Here is an 18,418-nt window from a genome sequence, read left to right on the forward strand (position 1 = left end):
GAATGACCTGCTCACCAGAAGGCACAGGGTTAATACATAAAGGGAAGTTAATACGGTAGGTCAAAATTTCTCTTTAAAACTTCGACTTCAACCATTTGCCATCTAAAACCTGCCAAATTGCTGTTTTAGAATATGGGGGACCTCCTAAAGTAATTTGGTGGACTTTGAGAAATCTAAGTTTTTTTCTGTGGGTGAATAGGCTGTATTCGTTTTTTCAAAAAAAAAAAAAAAAAAAAAAATTAGATTTTTCATTCACCCACAGAAAAAAAACTTAGATTTTTTAAATAAATTGTGGTTGGTCGAATTTCGAAGTTATGGGACTTCAAAAAAAACTACTATTACTCCGAAATTCGACCCTTGATAAATCTGCCACTAAATGTATTAATAAAATAAATCAAATATCAGGAAGGCTGCAAACATCTCCAAATTGATCCCTGCACCACTCCCATTGACTTAAACAGTAATTACAGTAAACAGTAATTCTGCAGGTTTTAGATAGCAAATTTGAATCCTTAAAGCACCAGAGTATGATAAATTTCAAAAATCTATTTTTTTTTAAAAACTCAGATCAATTTGACAGTTTTGACCATAAAAAATGTTCAATTTGACCCTTGATAATTCTGCCCCTTGGTCTGCGTTTCACTCACAGACTAGGAATTGTTCCCTTTAAACTATTTCAGTCCACTTTGTCCTCCATCTGATCTGACAATACAATTCCCAGAATCACCAGCTATCCAGTGGCAGAAGTGTTACCCCCAATCCAACTAAAAATAAACATGCTTATTAGTAGACAGGCATTGTACGGAGAACAGGCAACTGGAAACTGGTACAAAACCTTGCCAAAGAGCTGACAGTGGGGTCCAACACTTCCTGCTGAAGGTAGAATGACATAGAGAAATGGATGCTAAAAGCAGAATAATAAAGTGGATCACAAAATACTTAAAAAATGACGGATTCTCCAACGCTCCACGGTTAGTCGAGAGGACGTCTAGATGTATTATCACATAGAAGAACTAGTAAAAAGACGAATCCGTGAGTGGACGGCACACTCCATGGCACAAACAGAGAGGTGTTTTCCCTTTAGATAATAAGGTAGAGGCAAATATACAACATGGTTTCCCTTGTGCTACAAGCCGGGTGGTATACCATAGTGGGAGATAGGGACGGCTGGCATGGCTTGGCATAAAACCCAACAGTCCTGTCTCTCGTATGAAAAGGCACCAGTCCTTCCTGTCAACAGCATCGGCGCTCAACTTCTGATGACTGTCTCCTTAGCTTGAAACCTTTTCCATAAGTGGCACCAGTGTTGGCTGAGGGGATCCTTTTACCTGCAGAGGCACAGATTGTGGCATAAAAAACCTGCCATGGACACACACTGGATGAGTGCACAAAACATTAAAGGGATACTGCCATGGAAAAAAATTGATAAAACCAGATGTTTTTATATTTAATTTTGAAATCTGACATGGGACTAGACATATTGTCAGTTTCCCAGCTGCCTCCACTCATGTGGCTCTGATAAACCTCAGTCACTCTTTACTGCAAGTTGGAGTGATATCATCCCCCCTAGAAGCCCATCAGCAGAACAATGGGAAGGTAACCAGATAACAGCTCCCTAACACAAGATAACAGCTGCCTAGTAGATCTAAGAACAGCACTCAATAGTAAAATCGAGGTCCCATTGAGACACATTCAGTTACATTGAGTAGGAGAAACACCAGCCTGTCAGAAAGCAGTTCCCTCCTAAAGTGCTGGCTCTTTCTGAAAGCACATGACCAGGCAAAATGACTTGAGGTGGCTGCCTTTACACCAATATTACAACTAAAAAAAATACACTTGCTGGTTCACAAATTAAAATTTATATTGTAGAATAAATTATTTGCAGTGCAAACAGTGTAATTTAGAAATAAAATGACATCATAAAAATCATGACTAGGGATGGGCAAATTTGACCGGTTTTGCTTCGCCAAAAATTTGCCGACGCCCATTATGGGCAACAAAAAAAATTTTGATGCGCGTCTTTTTTGTCGCATGCCACCATACAATGACGCTATGGGCGTCATTTCTGCGGCGAAACAAGGTAAAAAAATCCACCCATCCCTAATCATGACAGAATCCCTTTTAAATAGCCATATATTTACATTTGCATTCTAAAGGTGGCCATAGACACAAAGATCCGCTCGTTTGGTGACATCGACAAACGAGCCGATCTTTCCCCGATACGCCACTAACGGACATGGCTATATCAGGGGTAATCTGAACGTTCGGCCCTATGGCTGAACGATCGGATTACGATCAGAGCGCAATGGGCTTCGGCGGGACGGTCGGGATAAAATCAAACCTGTCCGATCGACCGATCTCCGCCAGACGAAAAATGTCGGGACTCTCCACACATGGTCCGAAAATCCTTGATTCATACGATAGGATATCTGCATCTATGGCCACCTTAAGGCTTACTTGGAATTTAAGAGCTGGTACTATCTATCTGTCTGTCTATTGCTATTCTCTGCATTGCTGGTTCTGACTCTTGAAACAATATAGCAGAAGCCAGCTGAACAGACATGTAAAAAAGCAAATAAGTAACACTGTTTCAAGAGTGATTCCTTTTCATTAGGGCCCTGACAGACAAGGAGGTTAGTTGTCTTGCGATTAATCTCCTCTAGTGTGAGAAACTAATCTCCTGTGAATGCTTTTGGAAAACCAAAGCGACTCTTATGACAGACGAGAAGATTTGAGGAGATCAGTCGCCCAGCGACAAATCGCCTCTTCTTCGGGCAACTAATCTCCTCGAACTGCCTCCCCGATGGAATCTAAATCGCCGGGGGGATGGCACTTGGAGCGCTTCATTTTCCAAAGTCGCCTGAAGTTTCCTCGAGCGGCAACTTCAGATGACTTTGGAAAACAAAGCGCTCCAAGTGCCATCCTGCCGGCAATTTAGATTCTAGCAGGCGGGACGCAGTTCGGGGAGATTAGTCGCACAAAGAAGAGGCGATTTGTCGCCGGGTGACTAAATCTCCCCTAATCTTCTGTTTTCTCAATAGCGATTCACTTTATTGCCGATGAGAAGCATTCGGAGGAAATGAGTCACTCACACTACAGGAGATTAACCGTGAGATGACTAATCTCCTCATCTGTCAGATGTATATAGTTAATAATATAACATTCCTAAATGCAAGAAATAGCAAGCAGACCCGTCACCAGACACAGAAGTCCCACTAGCAGAGAGGCAAATTGAAAGCAACCCAGGGGGGTAAAGCACTTACTAATTTCTATAAACAGCTCATTAATGTTAACAGCATTCTTCGCACTGGTTTCCACGAATACTGCATTGATGGCGTCAGCATAGTCTTTTGCATCCTTTTCAAAAACCTCCCTAGAAGTGACAATAAGTGAATATAAGTCATATGGTTTTATCAGTTACTTACAGACCTGCCGGCTTGAAGGGCTTTTGTGCAGCAATGAGCCATTGTATTCATGTTAACTCATCATTATCATTAGGCACATAAAGCCTAAAGGTCCCCATAGACGCAAAGATTTCTCTTGCCGAATGACCGATTTTAGGGAAGCCCGACCAATCCTTCGAAATTATCGTGCAGTTAGTGGGATTCGAACGATCGTACATCTTACGATTTTTTGGCCGACATCTGTCAGGAAATTGATCGGCCAGGTCAAAAAATCTTTGTCGGTCCCAGTGCAATTTATCTATGTTTGCAGGGCCAAGCAGGCAGCTCCCCTTTGTTTTCCTGGCAAATTGGTCTTTTTAGTTGATGGTCAATTCGTACGATCGTACGTCTCACGATCAGAATCTGATCTTTTAAAAATCTCAACATCTATGGCCATCTTAAGGGTCTGGCCACACTGGCAGATTCGGGAGATTAGTCGCCAGGCGACAAATCTCCTAAAATGTAAATCGCCTGGGGGCAGGCACACGAAGCGCTTCGTTTTCCGAAAGTCGCCCAAAGTTTCCTTGTGAGGCAATTACGGGTGACTTAGGAAATCGAAGCGTTGCATGTGCCTGCCCCCATGCGATTTACATTTTAGCAGGCAGAAGGCAGGGGAAGGCAGATCGGGGAGATTAGTCACCGCGACGAAGAGGAGATTTGTCACCTGGCGACTAATCTCCCCGAATATGCCCGTGTGGTCAGACCCTTAAAATGAAATGCACTGAGTCTAAATAAACTGCTCCAAATCAAAAGTTCATTTGTTAGGTCAGTTGCTAGCCAGGTGAGCAAATACACCCTGAGGGTCAGTAACTCTAGGACAGTACCTGACATCGTTTAGGTCACACTTGTTTCCTGCTATTGCAACCACAATGTTGGGCGGCCCGTGCTGCCGCAGCTCCTTCACCCAGTTCTTTAATGTTAAGAAGGTTTCCTGTGAAAAATTGATGACAAAAGTTACATACACATGACTAAATATTTACTTTTAATCCAAAGCTAATTAATTCACGGGAGTTTTCCCCTAATGTTAAATGTATAAATTTCTATATTTTTTTGTGTTTATTTTTCATTCCTTTGTCTTTTTAAGCTTTTCTATGCCTAATACCTTCTTGCTTTGGGCTAAGACAAACAAGGGAAAGTTGTACTCACCACTATTTTTTAAAACCATTAGGCGGGGATGCAATGAGGTTGTGACCACAAATGGGCTAAGAATCTTGCAGTTGGTTTAAGACTGGATCTGTGACCACAGTGATCTAAATTCGTCTATAAAGATAGCCAGAATATTGGCCACAAAGCAGGACAGGACTGCTGCTTACAATGGGGATCAGATAGGATCTGTGCAGCCACTGCAACAGAATGCTCTGTAATACAGATAGCAAGAATCTCAGTCATAAAGCAAGGCAGGACTGCTGCTTACAATGGGGATCAGATAGGATCTGTGCAGCCACTGGGACAGAATTCTCTGTTATACAGATAGCTAGAATCTCAGCCATAAAGCAGGACAGGACTGCTGTTTACAATGGGGATCAGATAGGATCTGTGCAGCCACTGGGACAGAATTCTCTGTTATACAGATAGCTAGAATCTCAACCATAAAGCAGGACAGGACTGCTGCTTACAATGGGGATCAGATAGGATCTGTGCAGCCACTGGGACAGAATGCTCTGTTATACAGATAGCTAGAATCTCAGCCATAAAGCAGGGCAAACAAGGGAAAGTTGTGCTCACCACTAGTTTTTAAAAAAATTAGGCGGGGGTGCAATGAGGGTATGACCACAAAATACATATAGACAAATACAAGATTCCTCTGCACTCAACCCACCCTGTTTTGTTTAAAGGGTAAGGCATTTTTCAGTAGCAGTATGCACAAAATGTCTCTGTCTTAAATATATTGAAAATGGGTTGAGTGCAGAGGAATCTTGTATTTGTCTATAAAGCAGGGCAAGACTGCTGCTTACAATGGGGATTAGATAGGATCTGTGCAGCCACTGGGACAGAATGCTCTGTTATATAGATTAGGGAATTCCCCTTGAGAAAGGCTAAAAGCTGAAACGTCGGGGTGATTCTCCTCTCAGGGCAGGTGCATCCGCTTTCTTTATCAAATTGAGTGATATGTATATTTGAATCTCTGTGTTTTTCTGGCATGTTTTGGCCTTGACCTATGTATGTGATTTACTTCTTTTTAGATATAGGACTATTCAAATACCACTTGGTCTCTTTATTTGGAGTGCAGGCCCTTCTTGCCAATACAGAATGCTCTGTTATACAGATAGCTAGAATCTCAGCCATAAAGCAGGGCAGGACTGCTGCTTACAATGGGGATCAGATAGGATCTGTGCAGCCACTGGGACAGAATGCTCTGTTATACAGATAGCTAGAATCTCAGCTATAAAGCAGGGCAGGACTGCTTACAATGGGAATCAGATAGTATTTGTGCAGCCACTGGGACAGAATGCCCTGCTATATAGATTAGGGATGCACCGAATCCAGGATTCGGCCTTTTTCAGCAGGATTCGGCCGAATCCTTGTGCCTGGCCAAACCGAATCCTAATTAGCATATGTAAATTAGGGGCAGGTAGGGAAATCGTGTGATTTTTTGTCACAAAAATAGAATTTTTTCCACGTTTTCCTTTCCTGACCCTAATTTGCATATGCAAATTAGGATTTGGCCAAATCTTTCACCAAGGATTTGGCCAAATTTCCAAATAGTGGATTCGGTGCATCCCTAATATAGACAGCTAGAATCTCAGCCATACAACAAGGCAGGAGTGCAGTGCTGCTTTTAGTGGTGCGGCTGTATACAACAGTCTTGTCCTACTGTATGGTTGAGACTCTAGCTATCTTTAGCCATCGTTTCACTTTTTTCTGTATAGAAAATGTTGCTTATTGTGAGTGTACAACATTCATTGGGTGTTATATGTATATAATTCATTGGTTTGTTTGGTTACAGAAAGGAAGATAATGTTCTGCTTGTGGTGCTTTCTGGCCACCCCCTGCCTGTAATTACTAAGTTCACATAAAAGATACAATAAAGCAGACATGCTAATATCAATGACATTAGGGTTATGTTGGATACATATATTGATGATGGTGATACATTTTATGTACAGTAGCTATAAAGGAAAACCAAACCCAGTTATCTGGGCAGAGATGCTGGGAGCTCTTACCTCTTTCGTTATATCATACACAATGATGGCTGCTGTAGAACCCCTGTAGTACATTGGGGCCAATGCACGGAACTAGGATCAAACAAAACCAAACATTATTGGTTGACTTCCATGATGACATCAACCCTTCAATGCAATGTTCCCTCTAAGGTGTGCACACACGGACAGTGCACACAAAAAATTGTTCTGTGCACAAAGCATGTTAATAAAACTGAGGACACCAGTTTGTGAAAAGAAACTTTTCACGCGTAGCTCAGAAGAAATTAAAGGGAACATTGTCTCCCAGATATAGACTGTTAGCTATAAAGGCTATGAATGGCTGGTTCTCCTTCTTCTCTTCTTTATTTCAGCGAGTCATGTGACACAAGCAGAGCCGGGCCAACCCGGGCAGGCGCCCTAGGCAGCCTGGCGGGCCACGGCGCCGGCTCAGTGCGTGATCGACTGCGCATGTGCAAAACTTCGCTCCAGCGCGCATGCGCGAATTGTGTGCGCACATGCGCAGAAGTGCATTTACACGGAAGACACCAGTGGAGAAACGGGACCGGACATGTGGTAGGCGACAGAGCAGGTACGTGCCTGGCGCCCCCTCAGCTTTGCGCAATAGGCACTTGCCTACTCTGCCTACCCCTAGTTCCGGCCAAAGAACGAAGGATAACTGATGACATGACAGAGCACCATTTATAAGGAAACATTTTACAGGTTATTCGTGGCTCTTGTGCACATATATTATTAACGGGGGTTTGTGGTTCTGATAAAACTGCACCATCAGCAAATAAATCATCTCTCTTATAGTCACAAAGTTTCCGAAAAAAGAAAGGGGATGGAGGGAGGGATTTTTTTGCGCCTAAAGGTTGAATTCTCCTTTAAATTCTGGTGCTAATTGCACTGGTTTCTGGGCTGCCATGTAGTAATTATCTGTATTAATTACTAATCAGTCTTATATTGTGACATTTCTATTCTATGTGTACTGTATATTGTGAGTGGGTCCCTAAGCTCAGTAAGTGACAGCAGCACAAAGCATGTGAAGTGAATCAGCAGAAAAGAAGATGGGGAGCTACTGGGGCATCTTTGGAGACACATCTTTACTGCTAAAGGGCTGTGGTTGCCTTGGGGTGGTACAGAAGCACAAAACATAGTGTACAACACTAGCCTACTTCTTTAGTTAAGCTTTACTCATCCTTTAAATGCAAACATATCACTGCAGGCAGCTATGTGAGTGTACTGTATCGATCTGGAGGCATTTGAGATGCAAAGACTGTTACCCCTGACAGCTCAAGCAAAACTCACTAATCAATAGCAATGTCCTTCCAGGGCAAATTTATAGATACAATGTTGTGTAATAGTAAAATCAATCGTCCTAGAGCGGAAAGGGGCCCATAAAGAGGAGACAACAGAGCAACTCTAATATGACATTACTGATACTGTACAGCAGGCAGAGGAACCGGTTCCACGGTATCTGGAAGGCAGTTACGGAAACTTCTAAGCAGAGACAGCACAACTCTATTGGCTCCTCCCTTCTCTGCTTTCTTGCGCCGAACAAGAAGAAATGAGAATACTCAGGCAACAATGTGAATCTGGCTGAGGACATACCGAGCATTTACACTCGAGCATTTACACTCATAGACGAGAACTTCTAAGAAATAAGTAGAAAGGTTGATTTCTGCACTGCAGCTTAAAGGGCAATTGTAATGAGATGTTTCATGTGACATCTTCCTCTACAGAGCAAAGTGGTGATTATAGAACATTTCTTTGTTCATTTGTATTTATATATGTATGGTTTCCCCTATCGGCAATATGAGCTAAGGGGGGTACACTCCAATGCTATATATCTGTAACCTTGTTATGAGCTAAGGGGGCCCAGCCTGAAGGTCAGTTAAGGGGAGATTTGGGGTGAGTGTTTATTTTTTGCCCTGGGTACCCCTGGAACTATAGCAGGGTGACTGTTACCCCCAATGTTTCTATATATCTGTAACCTTGTTATAAGCTAAGAGGCCCAGCCTGAAGGCCAGTTAGGGTGAGATTTGGGGTGAGTGCTTATTTGTGCCCTGGGTACCCCTGGAACTATAGCAGGGTGACTGTTACTCCAATGTTTCTATATATCTGTAACCTTGTTATGAGCTAAGGGGGCCCAGCCTGAAGGCCAGTTAGGGGGAGATTTGGGGTGAGGGCTTATTTGTGCTCTGAGTATCCCTGGAACTATAGCAGGGTGACTTTTACTCCAATGTTTCTATATATCTGTAACCTTGTTATGAGCTAAGGGGGTCCAGTCCAGGCAAAGGCCAGTTGGAGTGACATTTGGGGTAAGCTGTGTTCACCTAAACACTTTGGGCTCAGATAAAAGCAATTAAGTATACCCTTTATTTGTGCATTTCTAAAGTGTGAGCTTTCTGCTACCCCCGGGACTGTAGGTCTTTGCCAATAAACCTGAAATTTGCCAGGATGGACAAACTTACGCGCTCCTGACCAGCAGTGTCCCAAATGAGGAATTTATGGAGTTCATTCTGATGTGGCACAGTCTTGGTCATGAATGATGCTCTGTAAATAAAAGAGACCTTCACTAGAAACAAATAATATGCCTTTCAGGTATTCATAATAGGTACAAGACAATATTGCTCGAAAAACAAACATTTAAAAAAAGCCTTAAAATGAAAGGGATTGGATATGGCTACAACAAAGGTTGCCATTAGGACCTAAATGATCTTGATATCAGTTAATAACTCACAATGTTATAATAATTCAGATTGTGAGCCAGAGTTATTAAATATTTATAAGAGTTTGTTTATTATTAGCATCATGTTCCCCTTTCACAATAGATACTAATCACCCTGCAGGCTGTGTATTGATCTTCTCTGCATCTATAACAATTAGAACAGGAGGTACGTACATAGTTGCCTCAAGCCTCCAATGAACAGCGTGGTGCACAATAGAAATTCTGTGGCCTGGGGGGCATTGTATGTAAATATGATGAAAGTCTACCAGCAGGAAAGACAAGAGAGATATGCACAGCTATGCTATTGCAACAGGTTCCACTGCTCACCGAAAGAAAAGTCTGAGAATCATTTGCTGCCTAATTACTTGTATTGGATTTGCACTAAAAAGTGCAACAAGGGCAACAAGACTATGTGACATACCGAAGAGATATTTCTCACTTGCATGAAGATTAGAATTCATTCTTTCTGTACAGGCTATAGGGCCCCCAATCATAATACAGCACAATCACCAAACAAGCCACCAACTGTGAGAAAGGAAGCCAGCCAGCTTGAAAGGCCTGTGACTGCTTTAGACTTCTAACACACGGGTGTTTTTTATGCATTTACAAAAGCATGAAAATGCCTGGGCGTGTGAAGCATTAGGAGCTCGCCAGAGATACAGAGCTAAATTATACAGATTAATAATATATAACTGCATGCATTCCCAAACTGCTGTGACTTAAAATGAGGAAATGCAGTTCACCAAAAATAAAAAGACGTTTTCCATTGACTTTCTATTTTCTATGTGTGACTGTTTTTCTAATATTGAAGTGTAAAGTTTCATTTTTCAACTTTGAAAGCAGCTTTGGGATGGGGGTCGGCGACTCTGGAAACTTCTAAATGTATACATTTAGTTGATACATTTGTTATCTTTGTGCCTGCTGAGCAGAATCCCTGAGTTTTATTAAAGGAAGCTGTTGGAATTGATACAATAGTTGCTAATATTCCAGAGATGCTCCTGAGAAATGTGTCAAGGAAATGTTGCAAAATTGTAACAGTTTAGAGTCTGCACCAGAATTACTGAGTGTTTATGACACGAAACGAAACGCGTAAGGCTGTGGACACAATAAACTCTCCACTCTGAATTTATCTGCCTGGTGGAAGTTTGCCTTCATTGAGTGCATACTCCAAAGGTTTTTTTGGTTTGTCCACTCCCCGTGCTGAGGGCTCAGGGCGGTGCACCTGGGCCTCTTCCCTTATGTGGTGAGTAATCATTCTCTACTTAGAGACCCTAAACTCCAGATTTATTATTTGAATTACTGAGCTGCCAGAGGCAGGAACATTAAAGGAGACATATTGTGTAGAAAATATGAACTTACCAGTGCATTATACTCATTTTGATATAGAAAAATTGTGCTTAAAAAAGTAGTGTTTCAGGCTGATTTATTGAATATTTCTGCAAAAACCCTAATAATGCCTCCCTTCTCTTCCACTTCCTGCTCCGTGAATTTCCAGGCTGCACTGGGGAGCCGGTGGCTCTCAGCTCACTGCACCGTAGGACAGGAACCAATCAGCAGCTAGCAGGACCTGATAGGAAACTGAAGCCTGTCTGTGCTTGTGTGACTGCAGGGCTGTGATTGGCTGTCCCCTCCTACTGTGCTTCTGGCAGGGACCAGTAGGACACGCCCACCCCTCATTTGAAACACAGACAGGGACCAGAGAACATCCACAGGGAGCACTAATAAAGGGGCTATTTTTAAAGACAATATTAATTTTTAGCAGCATGTAAAAGCAACACCATATATAACTTATAATTGCCTACAAAATTAGGGGTTTTTTTTCAGTTATCCTATATGTCTTCTTTAAACTTAGATTTTGAAAAAATGGAAAAAAATGGAAAATAATTGAAAAAAGTATCTGAAATCAAACTGAAATTTTTTTTGGAATGTGAACCCCTTTAAATAAGAAATCAGTGGGGGAAGGAAACATCATATTCTGTTTCATTCCAGGTTTTCCACCATGAAACCTTCCTGCAGCCTGGCACCAAGGGCTGCAGTTCTGCCGTCGCTAATTTAGACAGATAATTAGTAGATCTGTGCAGGGAAAGCCTGTTTTCTACACTGCCTGCTGAATAATGACTAACACACAACAGACGCGTCTATTATTAGCCAGCTTGCACACTTGCTCACTTGTAACCTATAAAACGATGAATCACATAAAAGTGAAATAACCCAGCGCTACTAGTGCAGGGCAGAGGAAAGGAGAACTTTCCATGCCTGTTGGAATAATCAGGAGGGAAGTTATTCAGGCATGAAATGAATGTACAGCAGCTTCCACTGCTCACATCAGAGAAATATTAGGGGGCTAATGAGGAAACTGAGATGAAGGGTAGCAGCCCACTTTTTACTTTTGACCTCCCTTGCCAGGATGCTTTCCTTACCCAATGGTCGGATTAATATTCGGGTCAAAACTGTCTTCTACAAATCTCCATACGATGCTGGACTTGCCCACGCCGGTATCCTGCAGAGGAGACAGAGTAACCATTAAGGTACAGAATTGGGAATGGCCAAGGACTGCTATAAACCTATTAAAGCAAATGAATATACACAAATAACAAAACTGTAAAGCTTTATAGAGCCAGAGAAAACGGAGAAGCATTATGACACTCTTGCCAGTTAAAGGAGAACAAAAGCTAGTAGCTATAAATAGAAGAAGAAGTAGCTAGAAATGTTGTACATTATGTTTTGGGCTTCTGTACCAGCCCAAGGTAACCACAGCCCTTTAGCAGTAAAGATCTGTGTCTCCAAAGATGCCCCAGTAGCTCCCCATCTTCTTTTTTTGCTGATTCACTGCAAATGCTCTGTGCTGCTGTCAATTACTGAGCTTAGGGACCCACTCACAATATACAGTACACATAGAATAGAAATGTCACAATATAAGACTGATTAGTAATTAATACACATAATTACTACATGGCAGCACATAAACCAGTGCAATTAGCATCAGAATTTAATAATCAGCCCTGTAGCATCAGCTTATATTACAGACCAACCTCATTTTCTGCTGGATAATTAGTGACGACCCCTAAGCTTAGCTTCTCAACAGCTGCTCAGAGCCCACTGAGCATGTGAGTGTCACAGACACTTTCCAAGATGGTGACCCCTGTGACAAGTTTGAAGTCCTGGATCATTGCTGCTATTGACAAGCTGAAACTTTAGGCTGGTGCAATAAGTTCAGTATATAAAATATGGCATGTTTAGCCATATCCATTTAAAGGGTTTAGTTCTCCTTTAATTGCCTTTGTTGCCATCCATATTAACCCCTAGATGCCAAGGACCCCTTATTCCTTCCCTGTGGTGACTCAGGGACCAATACTGTCTCTGTGCAGAAAGCCAAACAAACATGGAGGGTTTTATCCTGATGCAGAACACAGACAAATAACACAGCAGCCCAACGTATGATTTGTAGGAAAGTGAGAAGGCAAATAAACAGCACGGGGTGCATAAGCGGATAATGACAAGAACATAAATAGAAAGCGTATGCAAATCACCCATCTGACTCTCATTACAAACCCAAATAAACTCCTGACAAGGAAATGATGGAAGCAAAGCCACAGAATGAGCAGAAAGGCAGAAACAACAGCAGGCACTACAATGTAACACAAAAACACAAGTTACAATTGCCAATATTCTCTGTCTCCCAAAGATAAAATTGCGTCCCATCCCTTATGGGTGCCTGACCTTACCCTGGCTGCTAAATAAATATGAGTGGGGTCACAGCACGAAATCCAAGATAACACAATGACTCATGTGAGTGTATCCAGCCCCAGAGATATGAGACTCATTACTGAGCAGGAAAGCTTACAATCAACTAAAACTTTCTAAATAATTCAATAATAACAGCCTCACGATGAAACTGCGGGCGACTTCGGAAATGAAGAGCTCCGAGTGCCATCTGGCCAGCGATTTTATAGCTGGCGGGAAGGCAATTCTGGGAGATTAGTCACCCGAAGAAGAGGCGATTTGTTGCCAGGCGACTAAATTTCCCTGAATCTCCACGTGTGTCTCTGTTCTAAGGCTGTAATCCATACCTGTACTTCAATAAATACTTTTTAACTACAACTACCTGGAGGATTTGCTCTTTGAGTGCCTACCCTAAAAATAATAATGAATAATAATAATGACAACGCTGCTCCCTTTAAGGACCAGTAACAGTATTTTTTTTTTTAAAAAAAAATAAAGCTTTTATTAAGAAATTACTTACCGATTCTCTGCATGAGAAAGAGCGACGATGCATCGCATGACGCTCAATTTCTCCTCCCTGCCTTCTATAGGAGATAGCCAGGGAGGAGAAATCGAGCAATGCATGATCGATTGTCACCGTTTCAGAAGAATTTCTTAATAAAAGCTTTGCGAACTGTGTGGGGGTTTTTTTCCGTTAAAAAGAAACTAATTTTTAAAAAAATAAAAAAATACTGTTACTGGTCCTTTAAGATGAAGGCTAGGGGCAGAGCACCTGGGCCTCCTTATATACATGGTGAGTCTCTTGAAAGAAATATTTTTAATGATATGAGCTACTGTACCCCATTAACCTCAGTGCTGGTGAGAAAGTAAAGGCAGGGGGATGAATTGTAACTGTTACTGCCCAGGAATTACCAAAGAATCATTTTAGTAACCAGTTAAGCTGCTACTTCCCATGAGTGCTGCCTTCCCTCCCAATACCCTTAGGGGCAAACTCAGTTCCCACCTGGCCCACTTGCAGGTAAAGTCCTATGCAGGGGTGCTTCACCAATGAGGCAAGTTGAGGCTGTCGCCTCAGGCAGCAGTGCCCCACTAGGTACCAGGGGCAGCAAAAATGCTGCTTCTGGTACTTTAAGAGCAAATTTCCAGGGGAGGGGGGGCAGCAGCAAGTGCTGCTGCCTCAGGCGGTGGAGGGGCCAGGATCGCCCCTGGTCCTATGAGTACTTAGGGAGTGGCACGTTTAAACTAATCTTTGTGCCATGAAAACCATAACCCAGGCAAATAAACCTCCGGCCAGAGTAAGCCAGATTTACCCATAACAGAAGGGAGCACTCTCCTGCTTTTACCAGTCACAGTTCTGGGCACCCTCCCCTAAACCACTGCTCACCCTAATCTGGAGTAACCATCACCCGGAAGCAGAACAAATGCACATGCCTAAAGGGCAATTCATTTTTGGAGGGTATATGTGTCTGCTAGAAGTGTTATAGTCATATAGGGGTCCTGCACCCTGACACATGGAATCACTCTCCTAAAGTGCCCACTCCCACACCAGGGGGAGCAAACTGACAGTCACATACATGCACCAAGACAGCTATACACACCCAGGGGGCAGCTACACAACTCACAAACACATTCAGGAGATACACACTCTTGCATTGCATTGAGCCAAAAACTGGGATCCACACTTACAGCCAAGTACTCACCAAGCACTCTACCCCTGTGCCAACTCAGCCCCAGGAATGACTCCAACACTCCTACCTAGAAGCCCACTCAGACCCAGCAGTCTCATTATGTCACACACTCAGCGACCCCTACCCAATAACCAGGGACCCCTACTCACTACTGCCCCAACTATCAAGCACATACTCAAGGCCCCTACTTACTCAGTAACCCCACCAGCACTAGCTGTCACTCACACTCATCCCTCACAATCGCTGTCACTCACACTCAGCCCCTCACAAGCGCACTCACCCCCAGCAGACAGACTTTCAGCTCCCTCAGAGCCATCTCGGCCCCGGGTACAAGAGAACGGATCCCCGGCCTGCGGGAACTCGGGAGACACGAACAGCTCAGACCGCCTCCCTCTGCCTCCGCCCGCTGTTGTCTCCCCGCCTTCCATCTCCTCCTCCCCTCCCAGCACCGCCGGCCCCGAACCTCTCTCCTCCCCGACCCCGGCCTGATCCCTGAGTTCCACAGCGCCGCGTCCGACTCCTTTCAGCCCTCTGCAAACTGCCGGCTCATATCTAACTGATTCCTCTTTAGTTGGAGCTTTCCATAAACGTCCGTCCCAGCCGAACTGTTGCACATTATATTATTAGTATAATAAGCATGAATGGGGTAGATCTGTACAGTACAATTTAATCGTATCTTTACCCCCCGGCATTCATTAACTGTCACTCATTTACAATGATAGTATTATATTGCATAAGCAGCTTTTCAATTGGCCTTCATTTTTTCTTTTTTGCTAGCTTTAGCTTCTTCTTCTTCTGACTCTTTCCAGATTTTAAACAGGGGTCACTGACCCCCATCTAAAAAACAAATGCTCTGAGCCTGTTAGGTTAAGGTCACACGCAGTGGCGTAACTAGATATTACTGAGCCCCACAGCAAATTATTTTTCAGGCCCCCAAAATGTCTATAGGTTGACCTGTTTTACCAATATTTATTGAAATTGTATACGAATTAGGGCCTCCTGGGGCCCCTATATCTCCTAGGCCCCCCTGCAGTTGCAGGGTCTGCTTCCTCTGTATTTACACTCTTAGTCACACGGGCAGTTTCGGGGAGATTAGTCGCCCTGGTGACAAATAGTTTCTTCTTTGGGGCAAAAATCACCCCCGACTGCCTTCCCGTCGGCTATAATGAAAAATCGCCAGCGGTATAGCAATTGCGGCGTTTAGTTTTCCAAAGCTGCCTCACTTTGGAAAACGAAGCGTTGCGAGTGCCATCGAGCTGGCGATTTTTCAGTATAGCTGGCTGGAAGGTAGGGGAAGGCAATTCAGGGAGATTGTCGCCCCAAAGAAGAGGAGATTTTGTCGCCGGGGCCACTAATCTTCCTGTGTGCCCTTACCCTAAAGGCCCCGATACACGGCCGATAAAAGCAGCAGGCAGACCAAATTGGCAGCTTATCGGCCCATGTGTACAGCACCCCGACGGGCTTTCCCAATCGATACAGAACATCTGTATTTAGATGGGGTCCGTGAAAAAAGGGTCAGCGGGAAAGAGTCAGAAGAAGAACACAGATCATTCAAAAACTATAAAAAAAAAATAATGACAACCAATTGAAAAATTGCTTAGATTTGGTCATTCTATAACATACTAGAAATTAACTTAAAGGTGAACCACCAACACGGATGATAGCAACATAGTCATCTTGGAGTCAGGAAGGAATTTTCTCCTCTCTGAGACAAACTGGAGAGGCTTCTGAAGGGTTTTTTTTTTGCCTTCCTCTGGATCAACTAGCAGTTAGGCAGGTTACAGTATATATAGACTTAAAAGGTTGAACTTGATGGACGTCTGTCTTTTTTCAACATAACTTACTATGATACACAAACTATTAACTAGCAGGTAGCTTGCTGGGAGAGAGTCAACCTGTTGGATGTGTAAACTCCAGAGTCAGAACTAGGGGGCAGCTGGGAAACTGACAATATGTCTAGCCCCATGTTAGATTTCAAAATTGAATATAAAAATTGAAAAAAGTATTTCAGTGCAGAATTCTGCTGGAGCAGCACTATTAACTGATGCGTTTCCCATGACAGTATCCCTTTAAGTAGGGGATGCCTACAGCACCCAGCCGACTTGGCCTGGCACTGGTACGAACCCACCAATTGTTTTCATGAACAGCAACTATAATTATAGAGCAAAAAGACCCTGCAACTAGGACTAATAAGCAGCTGCAATATATGTTCATGAAAAATGTTTTGTTGCTAGATTTTAGGGGCCTATTGATGTTGCCGTGGGGCCTAATAATTAGTCGTTTCACTGCTGGAAGTTCATGTAGGAGACTGGTCACGTGTGGTAAGATCTTTTAAAGGAGAAGGAAAGTCATTATATACTCAGAGGCAGAGTATATCACGGGGCCCCTCGTAAAATAAAATTTTCGGGGCCCCCTGGTCCCTGCCCCAGCACGACCCAAAGCCCCACCCCAGATCCCGCCCTCCCCACACCACAGTAAATAACCCACACGTTCATCCAAGCTAAGGGTCAGTCCACACAAGCAGATCCGGGGAGATTAGTTGCCCCAGAGACAAATCACCTCATCTTTGAGGCGACAATCTCCCCGAACTACCTTCCTCGGGCTAAAATGAAAATCGTCTGCGGCAATGCACACGCGGCTCTTCGTTTTCCAAAGACACCTCACAAGGAAACTTCAGGCAACTTCGGAAAATGAAGCGCCACGTGTGCATTGCCGCAGGCGATTTGCATTTTAGCCGGAGGAAGGCAGTTCGGGAGATTGTCGCCCCGAAGAAGAGGCGAGATTTGTCACTGGGGCGACTAATCTCCCCGAATCTGCTCGTGTGGACTGACCCTAAAACAGAACCCCCCCCCCCCAAGAAGTTATAAAAAGCGATTGGTGTTCAGGGCGTTCCTAAAAATAAAAAAAAAGGCCAGGCCCCCTATAAGTTTTTTTAAAAAAAAACAATTGGTAGCCACAAGTTATAAAAAAATCCATTGGTGGCCTGGGCCCCCCCACAAGTTAAAATAAGTCATTGGTGGCCAAGACAAAAACTCCCAGAAATGTATTCAAACTTTTATAACCAGGCAAATGTTGTAAAATTGACATGGTAATTAGGGGGCGTGGTCATAAAAGTAGGCGTGGTCAAATATTGGCACATTACATGTTTTTTTCCTTTTTTATATTTCTCAAACATTGGGAGATCTGCTCATCACCCTGTTCTCTCTTCTCTGATCCCTTACACACTTAGCTAAACTAGGCACACGCTACCCAGGCAGCAGTGTAGTCAATGTCTTACTATTCAGATCCTACTCTGTGTCCTGTGAGCCCGAGTCTATCCCTGGAATGACTGCCATAAAGCAATACAGAACTGCTGTTTGTGCCACAAAGAGGAAGTGAAACAGAATCTGACTGCGGTGTGCCCATTGGCTGAACAGAAAGCCTCTGTTATAAACTGGAACGTGCCAGTTACCACACACACACAATAGCGCTACACACTATAACCAAGAGTAGCAAGCAACAATATGCTCTAACCGCAATAACACCGTTTCCAGGTTCATGTCTACGTCCCGGCACTGCCCAATCAGCAGTCAGACACAACTTCCGCATGAACGCATCCTCCGTAAGAGAAGCGAAACATTCCTGTGCGTGCGCGTTCCTTCCCAACACCTTTTATAAGCCGCGCCCCCCTTTTCGCAGACGCAAGTGCCC

At 43.4% G+C, this 18,418-nt stretch overlaps 1 protein-coding gene across 2 annotated transcripts; it reads right to left on the bottom strand.

Moving 5' to 3' along the window:
• Positions 1-542: 542 nt before the first annotated feature.
• rab22a.S (RAB22A, member RAS oncogene family S homeolog) lies at positions 543-18,391 on the bottom strand. Of its 2 annotated transcripts, none has more exons than XM_041579257.1 (7): positions 18,242-18,391; positions 11,738-11,817; positions 9,061-9,142; positions 6,608-6,679; positions 4,268-4,374; positions 3,264-3,373; positions 543-1,328 (listed from the first exon to the last, which is right to left on the bottom strand). In XM_041579257.1, exons 1-7 carry the CDS (start codon positions 18,314-18,316, stop codon positions 1,234-1,236), a joined length of 621 nt encoding a protein of 206 aa, XP_041435191.1. In that variant the 5' UTR covers positions 18,317-18,391; the 3' UTR covers positions 543-1,233. The 2 variants fall into 2 exon arrangements, with proteins under 2 accessions (XP_041435191.1, XP_018093743.1); XM_018238254.2 differs by lacking the exon at positions 18,242-18,391 and adding an exon at positions 15,009-15,164.
• Positions 18,392-18,418: the final 27 nt, after the last annotated feature.

Source organism: Xenopus laevis, chromosome 9_10S, assembly GCF_017654675.1.
Source record: "Xenopus laevis strain J_2021 chromosome 9_10S, Xenopus_laevis_v10.1, whole genome shotgun sequence".
Classification (NCBI taxonomy): Eukaryota; Metazoa; Chordata; class Amphibia; order Anura; family Pipidae; genus Xenopus; species Xenopus laevis.

Excerpts from the sequence above, each read along its gene's own strand:
- rab22a.S (XM_041579257.1), bottom strand. The coding sequence starts at position 18,316 with ATGCGGAAGTTGTGTCTGACTGCTGATTGGGCAGTGCCGGGACGTAGA. Across the intron at positions 4,375-6,607 it reads TGTATGATATAACGAAAGAG|GAAACCTTCTTAACATTAAA; the intron begins GTAAGAGCTCCC and ends AATTTTTCACAG. Across the intron at positions 1,329-3,263 it reads TGAGCTGTTTATAGAAATTA|GTAAAAGGATCCCCTCAGCC; the intron begins GTAAGTGCTTTA and ends GTGCCTCTGCAG.